The sequence below is a fragment of the Nelumbo nucifera genome, chromosome 1 (genome assembly GCF_055504915.1).
Source record: "Nelumbo nucifera cultivar China Antique chromosome 1, China Antique-T2T, whole genome shotgun sequence".
Classification (NCBI taxonomy): Eukaryota; Viridiplantae; Streptophyta; class Magnoliopsida; order Proteales; family Nelumbonaceae; genus Nelumbo; species Nelumbo nucifera.
The window spans coordinates 174,031,468-174,042,746 of record NC_142649.1 but is presented as its reverse complement, the minus strand read 5'-3'; the positions used below and the strand labels follow the sequence as shown (position 1 = coordinate 174,042,746).

At 36.8% G+C, this 11,279-nt stretch overlaps 1 protein-coding gene across 4 annotated transcripts; it reads right to left on the bottom strand.

The window, feature by feature from the left end:
- Positions 1 to 3,880: 3,880 nt before the first annotated feature.
- Positions 3,881 to 10,971, bottom strand: LOC104596372 (S-adenosyl-L-methionine-dependent methyltransferases superfamily protein). 4 transcript variants are annotated; one of them, XM_088895320.1, is made up of 10 exons: positions 10,737 to 10,970; positions 10,519 to 10,639; positions 10,281 to 10,415; positions 10,022 to 10,085; positions 9,827 to 9,914; positions 6,220 to 6,304; positions 5,865 to 5,921; positions 5,131 to 5,250; positions 4,773 to 4,843; positions 3,881 to 4,395 (listed from the first exon to the last, which is right to left on the bottom strand). In XM_088895320.1, exons 1-10 carry the CDS (start codon positions 10,844 to 10,846, stop codon positions 3,912 to 3,914), a joined length of 1,335 nt encoding a protein of 444 aa, XP_088751446.1. In that variant the 5' UTR covers positions 10,847 to 10,970; the 3' UTR covers positions 3,881 to 3,911. The 4 variants fall into 4 exon arrangements, with proteins under 4 accessions (XP_088751446.1, XP_010255781.1, XP_088751448.1 ...); XM_010257479.3 differs by having other exon boundaries at positions 10,519 to 10,588; positions 10,737 to 10,968; XM_088895322.1 differs by having other exon boundaries at positions 10,281 to 10,407; positions 10,519 to 10,588; positions 10,737 to 10,753.
- Positions 10,972 to 11,279: the final 308 nt, after the last annotated feature.

Genomic DNA, 11,279 nt, shown 5'->3' with positions numbered 1-11,279 from the left:
TTCAAACCCAACTTCATCTGAAGAAATGTTGAGTGGGTTGGAGCGAAAAATTGTTGAAGAAGACAAGGAGTTTTTGGAAAAGCAACTCAAAGAGATAAAGGAGGCTTTGTTTCAAATGGTCCCAAGGAAAGCACCTAGACCAGATGGCCTCCCTAACCTTTTTCTTTCAAAAGTACTATGGACAGAAGTAGGGGTTGATCTGGTCAATGTTGTCCAAAATTTTTTATTAACAAGCAATTTACTAAGAGGATTAATGAAACCTTCACTGCCTTGATCCCAAAAGTAAATAACCTTGAAACAGCCTCTCACTTCAGACCAATAAGCTTATGCAATATTGTGCATAAAGTGGTAGCTAAAGTCATGGTCAATAGGATGAAACCAATGCTAGGAAAGCTAATTAGTGAAAACCGGAGTGCTTTTACCCCGGGCAGGTACATACAGGATAACATTTTAGTGGCCCATGAAATTATATATTTCATGAGGAAAACTAAGGGAATGACACACTAGATGGCTCTAAAACTATACATGAGTAAGGCTTATGACAGAGTTTGAATGGTGCTTCTTAGAACATGTCTTACATAAATTGGGTTTTGGTGAAAAGTGGATAAGGTGGGTAATGCAATGTGTCAAATCTGTCTTGTATCAAGTCCTAGTTAATAGCTGTCCAACCCAAAGATTCCATCCCCAAAGAGGGTTAAGACAAGGAAACCTCTTATCACCCTACTTGTTCTTACTCTGCTCTGAAGCTCTCTCAACGAAACTAATAGAGACAGTAAATCAAAGAAGGATTTTTTGTCTTAAAATTAATAGAAATTGTTCTATTGTCTCTCACTTATTTTTTGTAGATGACAATTACATTTTCACCAAGGCAAATCCTAAGGAAGGGCAGGTCCCATTGGACACTCTCAAATTATATGAGGGGGCTTCCGGATAGTAGGTAAATTTCTAAAAGTCTGAGATTTTTTTAGCAAAAATTTCCACCCAAGACTGTAGAAGTTGATGACTAATTTATTTAAAATGAAGAAAGTGGAAGCCCCCTCTATCTATTTAGGACTCCCTACAAACATAGGTAGATCAAAGAGAGCCCTTTTCAACTTTTTAATTGAAAGAGTGGAGAAGCTTTTGACAAAGCGAGAGAGCTTACTTCTGTCTCAAGCAGGGAAAAAAGTAATGCTAAAAGCAGTTGGAAGTGCCATCCCATCCTACACCATGCCCTTCTTTCTATTACTAAGGGGTGTATGTAATACTCCTAAAAAAATCCTTATTAAATTCTGGTGGGGAAGCTCTATAAAAGAAAAGAAAATTTACTGGGTAAAGTGGGATGTCCTAAGTAAGAACAAGCTGGCTGGGGGTTCAGGGTTCAAAGACCCTTACAATTTCAATGTGGATTTGCTGGCCAAACAGGCTTGGAGAGTTTACTTTGACGAGCAAAACATATGGGCCAAAATCATTAAATGCAAATACCTTAAGGGTAAATCCCTTTTGGATTCAAATATCCCAAGACATGGCTCATGAGGTTGGCAAAGCATTGTGGTAGCCAAAGAAGTTCTAAGGGAGGGGACTTGCTGGGCTATTAACTCAAGTACAAAGGTGAAAATATGGGAAGACCCCTAGCTTCCGAAGGTTCAAAGTTTTAGAATAATAGGACCGAGACAAAACAACCCAGATATAAAGTGGGTTAAATTTCTATGGATGGAGGGAGAAAAGAGATGGAATATCAATAGATCTCTAATTGAGAATCTGTTCGGGGAACCCTATGCAAGCAGTGTATCAATATCAATCTAGCAAATGGGAATTGGGATGATAAAGCTAGATGGACATTACACCCGAGTGGCCAATACACTGTTAAATCCGGGTATTATGTGGCAACAATGATTATGAATGACAGCCTGAGAAATAGCAGAACTAACTCCCAGGTTTTGAATAAAGTGCAATGGAATCAGGTATGGAAAGCAAAGATAGACCCAAAAATTAAAAATTTCATATGAAAATGTTGCAATAACTCCCTAGCAGTAAGAGGGAACCTTCAAAAAATGAAATTAACTGATGATAACAACTGCCCCATTTGTAGAACAGAGACTGAATCCATAATGCATTGCCTTTTATTGTGCGCTCATGCAAGCAAGACTTGGTTTGGTAGTCATTTCAGTCTTAAGCCTGACCAAGCTTTAAAGACGAAACCTTTTAGTTGTTGGCTCCCATCCTGGCTGGAAAGTTGCAACAAGATGAAAGAAAGGAAAGACGAGACTCTGTCTTTTTCTTTCCTCCTATTGTGTAACATTTGGAAAGAAATAAATAAAAAGATCTTTGAAAATGTTGATCCAGATCCAATGTTATGTTTGTTGGTGACTTACAGGATGTAGAGGGAGAGACTGAGGACTTTCCCCATAGAATAGTAAGATTCTTCTCAGAAGGCGGAGAAGGTTTTGTGGAAGGCCCCATTGCAATCACCAAAAACTTAACGTGGATGGAAGCTTTTTGTGCTCAGGGAAGGCTGGTTTTGGTGTAGTTTTAAGAGATTCATGGGGGAAGGTTTTAGCAGCTACTTTTGGAAGCTCAACTATTCAGGCAGAAGCCATACCAATCCTCAAAGGACTTCAGCTTTTAAAAGATAGATACCAAGGAAAAACTAGTGGAATCTGATTGTCTCTTGCTGATTAAAGCTCTTAATACCAGATCGTTTGATGCAGCTTCGGATGCTTTAAATTTTTTTTTTTTTTTTTTTTTTTGCAAAGATATAGAGGAGGTTGCTGCAAATCTGAATGTTTCTTTTGGTTTTGTGAACAGTTGTTGTAATGGTGTTGCCCATGAGTTGGCAAAAAGAGGTCTAAGGGAGTCTGGGGTCTTTGCTCAGGATTGTCGTAATTGGATCCAATCGCTGGCAAACCAAGACTTGAGTTAGACCTATGAACTTGTTATGTTCTCTCAGTTTCTGTATTAGTAATTCTATTGCTTTTCTTACCAAAAAAAAATCACTCCCATTGAGCCCAGAGGTGACTTCCCAGTGAAGCTATTTTTAATAGGTTCAAAGCAGCTCAATCAAAACTGAAACCCTCAAAACCGGGCTCTGAAGTCTGAATAATTACCGTATTAATAAAGTTATGGTTGAAAAATAAAGTCTAAATGCTAACCAGTAACCATCAAACAAAAACACATAAATCTTAACGACCAAACCTAAGTTCTGATTGGCAAGCTTCTACTAATCTAGTTACAACAATGTTTTATAAATTTTAATTTATCAACACGCCCTGCCTACTATACCATTCACGTACATACTGATCTGGTAGAGGTCCAAAGTAAACCTAAAGTCACCATTTGGAGGTCTCAAAGGATGTTCATTGGGGTATAAGGCATCACGTTGCTGATTGTAGGGTTTTGTTAAATCAAATTCCCCATAGTTCAGTGCAGTTCAACATTTACCTGGTCCCATGTTCCAGATTTTATGTGTCAAGCATTCCTAAATGATTGTACACTGAACATTTCTAGTTAGTTTTCATGCCATTTGGCGTAAAAAAAAAACGCCAAACAGGATCAAAATTTGCTCCTCGTAGTGCACCTCATACCGACCTCACAGTCCCATCCCACCTTCTATGGGAAACATCTCCCATGAATAACAACATAAAGTATGGGAGATGTTCCCAATTAGACCCGTTGTGAGATTGGTGCGAGGAGCAGATCCGGACTAGAAATAATAACGAGTTTTATTAGTAATGTCTAACACCACACATGACACATCCTCTTCGAAAATTTTAAGACTGAAAACTGGTTCACTGATTAAAAAAAAGGCTGATTTTTAGAATGCAACAAGCATCCGGACTTGAATTCTAGGGGAAAGAAAAAGTAAAACAAGTAATAAGCTCGAATTTATGGAACTAGCGACTTGCAACAATACCACCATCCTTCTTAAAATTTCATGAAAAAGAGATTATAAACAACCGTATACTAGACCGATTGTACGATTGCATGTAGGGCAGCAAATTAAGTGGCTGCCAAGTTTCAGTTACATCAACAACAGAGAGATGCGCTTCAGCTGCTAGTCTGAGAAAACAAGTAAACGTATCTACATTGCGTATAACAGTGGCTAGGTAAGCCACTGGGTGTTTTGTTGTATTGGGTTGAGATTTGGTATTAGGGACATGATTATGAGCTGCTGCTACTTGAGTATCAAATCCCTGGCAATTATCACAATCAGCTGCAACAGATTTACCTGCACAAAACTCACTGTGATCTTTACAATAGTCTCCGTTACCAGTGATATGACCCTTTTCAGATGATAAACACAGGCAATTGTCTCTCTCTTCATGAGGGTTGGATTTACTTGGGTTCAATAGAATGGAAAGCACTCGAATAAGGTGTGGCAGGCATATTGGATCATAAATTACATCTGCACCAAGCCTGTCAAAAGAGAAGTGACAACATGAGACTTCGATGTTAATTGACAAAAGCTGAAATGCAGGAAACTTATCAGTAGCCTCCACCTCTATCGGAAGAATGATTCTAATAAACTTACACATCTAGGATATAAATCCATTCAACCAAGCAATTACATTTGGCCAAATACCTAGAAAAATTATAGCCCAACTGGATAAATTTTTGGGTTATGGATCAGCTAAACTGGGACTACCAATCAAACTCAAAGGCCCTTGCATATGCACAGTTTTTATGTCCAAGACCTCTAATATCATAATGTTTTGGTGATCTCCTCATCATCATCAATTTTCAAAAAAAAAAAAAAAAAGATCTCATCATCAGAAATGAGACTATGTACTCACACTATGTCCGGCATGAAATCTTGTAGTTCTCTTTCTGTTGAAGATTCCCATGGCAGATGTTTGCACTCCACCTGAAACTTAAAACTTAATCAATATTGGACATTGGAGACTCTTACACAGCCATCAAAACATTTCTACATCTCTATTGACACGCATTATCTCATGAAAATACCATAAATATGATACTAGCCTGTTGCATTTGAACCAAGTTGATATATATATATATACACTCCAATGAAGTTAATACACACACAACAGCACAATCCCTCATTCATCCCTGTTACTATTCATATCCACTACCTAGGATTGAACCCATTAGTTCATGGTGGAGCAACATAAAAATGACGACTGTCCTTACCCAACTTATGAAGTTCTGATATTGGCTTTGACGCATCTCCTTCTCTGTACTCAATTGATAAAATTCTAAATTAAGCTTCATGTTTGCTAAACTTGACAGGTCACCATCACTTAGTATCACCTGCAACAGTGCTATCCATATTAAAACATCTTACTAGGCATAAAACATTTGGAATCTACCACAAGTTAAGTACGTCATGAATGCCATGAATCTAAATCTAATAATGTCAATAAATTTTGATATATACTGTTTAAACAATGTAATGCTTGGGCATCATCAACATCATAAATGAGCCCATCGCCCATATATCTACAATAAATGCAATGAATACACCCATCCAGATTTGCCACTTCACTGGATATGGCACATATACCCGTTGGATACCTTTCCCTTCCAAAATCAATTGACTACTTTTGCACATTCAACAAACAAGGCCAATAGTCCAGACAGCACCATACCATTTGGATGATGAGGAAATTAGGAAACTCAATTGATCTGGTATTTGTGCAACACAAGATCAAAGATAATGAGCATGTGTATACCATGTATACAGAAAGGAGATGATAGACTTAGTTTGGTACCATTAATATGATAATTGCTAGGTCAGTATACCAGTCAAAGCTAACATAATACATTAATACTTCTTAGTATTTAAAGCGAAGAGTTAACACTGTAAATTAAGAAAAACTTTGATTTGTTAACTTCATCAGAGACACAATCTTCAAGTAACATACCTTGGAGGCTTTTGCATGGGTGAGAGCAATACCAACTAAACCAACACCTGAACCTACCTGTTTGGAAAATACAACACTTGACAACAATCATATATAAAACCCCCATGTTTGGGAACCCAAAACTGTCTAGAAGAGAAATAATAACTATTCTAAAAGGGGAGAACTGAAAGGAAAAATAAACAATCTCATCAAGTCAAAGAAGAATTGAGAGAAGCAATAAAACATTCTCAGTTTGATAACAAGGAATAGCTTTGAGGCCTAAAAGTAATGAATTTTTAAAAAGAGTATTCATTTACATCAACATTTGCAATTTCATTTAGTAAAAAATGAAAAGAGGTAGTGATATTTGTATTACCTCAAAACAAGATTTACTAGAGAATATTTCTGGGTAAGAAAGTATAAACTCTGACAGGAAAAGACTTGACGGCCAAATGGCACACCTGTACAAATCAAGCGACCATGACAAAGGCAACATTAGCAAGATTTTAGTCAAGAACAAATTAATCAATGTGCAAGATGTAAAATAGATGAATCAAACATATAAGCAGTTTTCACAAGATAAAAATTTTGCAAATATCTAAGAGCCTTCACAAGGAATTGCCTTTGCGTTTATAACACTTTTAAAGGAAAAAGTACATATACTAGCAGGATTTTGTTAATTTTTTTCTGGCGATAAGTGATCAACAAAAACTTCATTTTATATTCAGACAAGAGTTATGTAATTTTAAGATCAAATCTTACACATTAGTGATCATTGCAACCAAACTATGACAAGGTGGATTGCAGAAGGATTTTGCATAGGCTACAACCCTTGCTTGCAGCACAGGCTCCTAGATGACATCAATAGGAATGCAGAAGACCCACAACCATTGAAAGAAAAACCTTATGGTTTGATAAAACCCAATTTTAGGGTTTATTTTTAAATTAAAAACTGATGATGTTTAGACTAGAGTTGTAAGATTTTTTATCCTATTTATGGTGAAAAATTCAATAAACTATAGAATTTTTTTTCGGTCTCCTTTGAATTCATGAGACTACTGTAAATGGAATGGGACCTAAAGATTTCAATTAGTTAGTATTCCAGACAACTGTAAATGGGATGGTTTGACATTTTTTGGTGGAGTAAAATTTTCAGTAATATTTTCTTCATCCTAATTGCATGCATAAGAAGGGGTTTTTCTCTCTTCCACCAATGATAGAAGTTAATGTGTGAGATTCTCCTAATGACATTTATACTGTCTCAGACTTTAGAATGGTTGCTTGATTGGTTTCTGTCCTAGTGCCAGTGTTGTACACAGTAATCAGAATCTGATGTGTGTCCAGGAGTCTGACTCAGCAAGGCGACAAGACAAAAAACAAGGACTCACAGACACATCTATAGAGAAGTATAAACTATTAATTATTAAAATGGTCCGTATTTTTTTTATTCTAGTATTTTACACCCATGGCAAAAGGTTTAGAAGTTTAACTTTGTTACTTAGGCTCAGTTTTGGAAGAGTGCAAATACAAATATGTTCCGTGCAAAACCTTGTATATCGTATTTATAAACCTTATATTTGTATTCTTCCCAAACTGAGACTTAAGAACATTTTATGGGAAAAATAGCATTTACTGCATACATTAGCAGTTCATTTATGTTAAATAAACAAGAAGACATGGGAAGTGTCAGTATCTGATGCATGTCCAACAAGGACACTTCATCCAACTGGAGAGCTATACAACACTGCCCGGTGCATATGAAGTTGGTCTCTGGGGCTCCATGAAACTTGGTACTACTGTTATGTTTGATCACAAATCTCCTTGTGAAGTTCTGATTTGGTGACAATGTCCATAGGGAACAAATCCAGTGATGTCAAGATATGGGAGGGATCTTCAAGGATTGGATCTACCCTTACCTCCTCAATGGATAACCCAAGCTTTCAGATTAGAACTCTTAAGTTACATAGTATGAACCCAAGCTTTCAGATTAGAACTCTTAAGTTACATAGTATGAACCCAAGCTTTCTTTCTTTCTTTCTTTTTGTGTGCGTGTGTGTCTGTGTTTTGAAAGTAATGATCAAATTTCATTAAGCGAAAATAGAAATAATTGGTTAAGTTTTTTCACCACCAAAGATCAAAATGAAGAACATATAAAAGCACTCTCCAAAACAAAAGAAAAGGTTACAAAAGGTCCAAGTTGCCTACAAATTATCCCCAAAATCCTACCTCTTAGCCTCCTTGGAAACAGGGTGTGCAAGCAACCAGTCCATGATCCATTTTCCAATATCAGCAATAAGCTTGTATTTTGGGCATATTTTGCCTTCAAGTATATGTTGTTCCTATCCTTCCAAAGATAACTTGCTTTCCCATCTTGTGTATATAGTAAGGGGGTTCCACTTTCCCATTGAAAAGTGAGAGCGGAAAAACATTGACATCATGTCCTGGTTACTCAATTAGATGCAACATCAAATAAGTTGTATCATCTTGTTCTTTGATGCAGCAACAAGTGTGAGTGAGACGAAATCATAAAAACATACTCCCAACAGAAGAATGTGACAAGAACTTATCAGCCTTTCCAGTTTTCATCAAGCGGAAAAACATTGACATCATGTCCTGGTTACTCAATTAGATGCAACATCAAATAAGTTGTACCATCTTGTTCTTTGATGCAGCAACAAGTGTGAGTGAGACGAAATCATAAAGACATACTCCCAACAGAAGAATGTGACAAGAACTTATCAGCCTTTCCAGTTTTCATCAAGCGGAAAAACATTGACATCATGTCCTGGTAACTCAATTAGATGCAACATCAAATAAGTTGTACCATCTTGTTCTTTGATGCAGCAACAAGTGTGAGTGAGACGAAATCATAAAGTCATACTCCCAACAGAAGAATGTGACAAGAACTTATCAGCCTTGCCAAGAGATTTCCAGTTTTCATCAAGGGGAGATACAAAAGAATAGCCTTTTAAAATCCAATAATTAAACAATTTTTAGCACCTGAATTTTGAGATCAAAAAATATCAGGAAACTTGATTATTTCCTAGGCATCAAATTCGCAAGGTCAAAAAAAAGGTATCTTTATTTCCCAAAGAAAGTATTCTTAGAATTATTGAAAAAGAAACAAAGTACAAAGAACCCCCACCAGTCTATGCAAAGAGTAGCAAAAATACAGTATGCCTAATACAGCTTACCCCCAATACAGTATATGAAAAACCCATGGAACATCCAAGAAGGATTCATCATTATCATCATCATCCAAGCCTTAGCCCAACTATACAGGATCGGTTACATGAATCCTGTTTCACCATTTTGTTATGTTTAATGTCATATCCATCATTCCATTGTTAAGTTATGAGCACTTAAATTATTTCTTACTAATTCAACCCCATGTCCTTTTTGACCTACCCCTAGCCTTTCTAGCCCCTTCAACTTCAACAGATCACTTCTTACAAGTTTTGACGATGGTCTTCTATGCACGTGGCCAAATCATCTTAGAAAGATTGATCCCAATAAATTCTCCCTCCTCGAGTCTGAGCTCTTCAATCCAAGGGCTGTGATAGAGAATTTCACAATCATTGGACTCAACAGAACAAAATTTTCACTCTTGAATCCAAAGATTTAGCTTCCCTAGTAAAGTGATAAGAGTCCAAAGACCCTCACTATTCTTACACATCCACCTGATTGCCACCAGTTGAGAATCTGCCCCCACTTCTAGCCTGGTGAGTGGTGATGCCAAAAGTGAACATTAATCACAACCCTGAAGCAAAGGCATGACCTCAAGTTCCCAACTAGAACAGTCCCCTGATACCCATGAATCCACTAGTAATATTTCCTCATGAAAACAATGGCTGATGATGAAATTGCTTACAAGGACTTCTTTGTGCCCAATACATAGTTAGATCTTATGACATACTAGTCAGTAAATAAAACAATGATTAGGAAAACAACAAAATAAATCAAATGGAAAATTTGAAGTATACCCAGTATCTCCTTCCAGCATGTTGAGTGAACATAGCAATGGAACTACAATTTTCATTGATCTTGGACAACTTAATAATTCGGAGGAACCTATATTAAGTGAAGTGCAAAACAACATTGCACATATATGTAAGTAAACTTTGAAGCAAAGATAATGTTAACTGCCAAAAGTAGATGACGTGAACAGAAATGCTTACCATCAGGAAATAGAAAAGAGATGGTCTTGCAGACCTTGGTATTGACCTTCAACGAACCATCATCCTTTCGGAAGGAAGGGGGAAAACCACATCGAACAAGCATTAATCCAATGAAAAGTTGCTTCCAACATAAGAAAATAAATCTTGTAAAAGCATTTAAGGCATCATAAAATAGAATTGTGTACAACATAATTTCTTCCGAATGTAACGTAACGATTTTGGGAATTTAACGACTGATAACCACTAATCCACTACTAACCTTTAATGATGTCATATAGCATGCATACTGTTCGTATAACTCATCCAACGCATTATCTGAATTTGACTCCACATCAACGATAACCCTCTTCAGAAAGTTCTTTATGTATGAATCGCTCGGATGATTCCTGCTCCCCTGCATGTAGTAAATTTAATCGTTTGATGCCATACATGATTACAAATAATGAAAATGAGCTTTCGGGCAATTTGCAGAAATAGACACATGAGACTTGACTTACAGCATTACTAATGCACTGCTCCCAAATGAAACTCTGAACTTCCTGGGAAATCGACCCTCCACCACATTCTCTGGTGAAGAAAAGATTTACAGAGGCAACTTTAAGTTGAATATAATCTTCCCTATTACGTATTAAAATTAGCTAGAGAAGTGGAATTATATCGAAATACTCTGCAAGAAGTAAAAAATAAGATGAAGAAGAAGAAGAAGAAGAAATACCGGGCCAAGGAGATTAAGCAATCGATAGGCTCCATAGCGACGAAAGCTGAGAATAAATGGAGACAAGCAGGATTCGAAGGCTCGAGTCCTTGACCTTGGTGTTCCTCCATTATTCCTTGTTTGAAAATCGAGGCCGGTATGAACTGTCTAGGTTTAGTTTGCGCGTTGCGAACTTGCGAAATTGTGTGAAAGAGGGAAGTGCTACACACGGTATCCGACTGTCCGAATTCGAATTCGACCCCATCTAGGCAATAAGGCTATGTTTGGATTAAAGGAAAAGGTAGAGAAAGGAAGAAAAACATAAGGAAAATCTATACAAAGTTTGTAAAGATTTCTTTACATTTTCCTTCAATCCAAACACAGCCTAAGGGTGATCCTAATTCCATCCATTTATAATTTGGATCAAATATGGATCACCCCTACCTGATCTATATAATCCAATTCGATTTAAATATAGATATGTTCATATCTACTTTGAATTTATATTATATCTGATGAGGGGTGATTTGGCTTGACCTAGTAACTAAAGGACACATGGACATT

Coding starts and splice junctions, on each gene's coding strand:
- LOC104596372 (XM_088895320.1), bottom strand. CDS start 10,846: ATGGAGGAACACCAAGGTCAAGGACTCGAGCCTTCGAATCCTGCTTGT. Junction 10,640..10,736: donor TGCTTAATCTCCTTGGCCCG/GTATTTCTTCTT, acceptor AATACGTAATAG/GGAAGATTATATTCAACTTA. Junction 5,922..6,219: donor CTAGTAAATCTTGTTTTGAG/GTAATACAAATA, acceptor TTTTCCAAACAG/GTAGGTTCAGGTGTTGGTTT.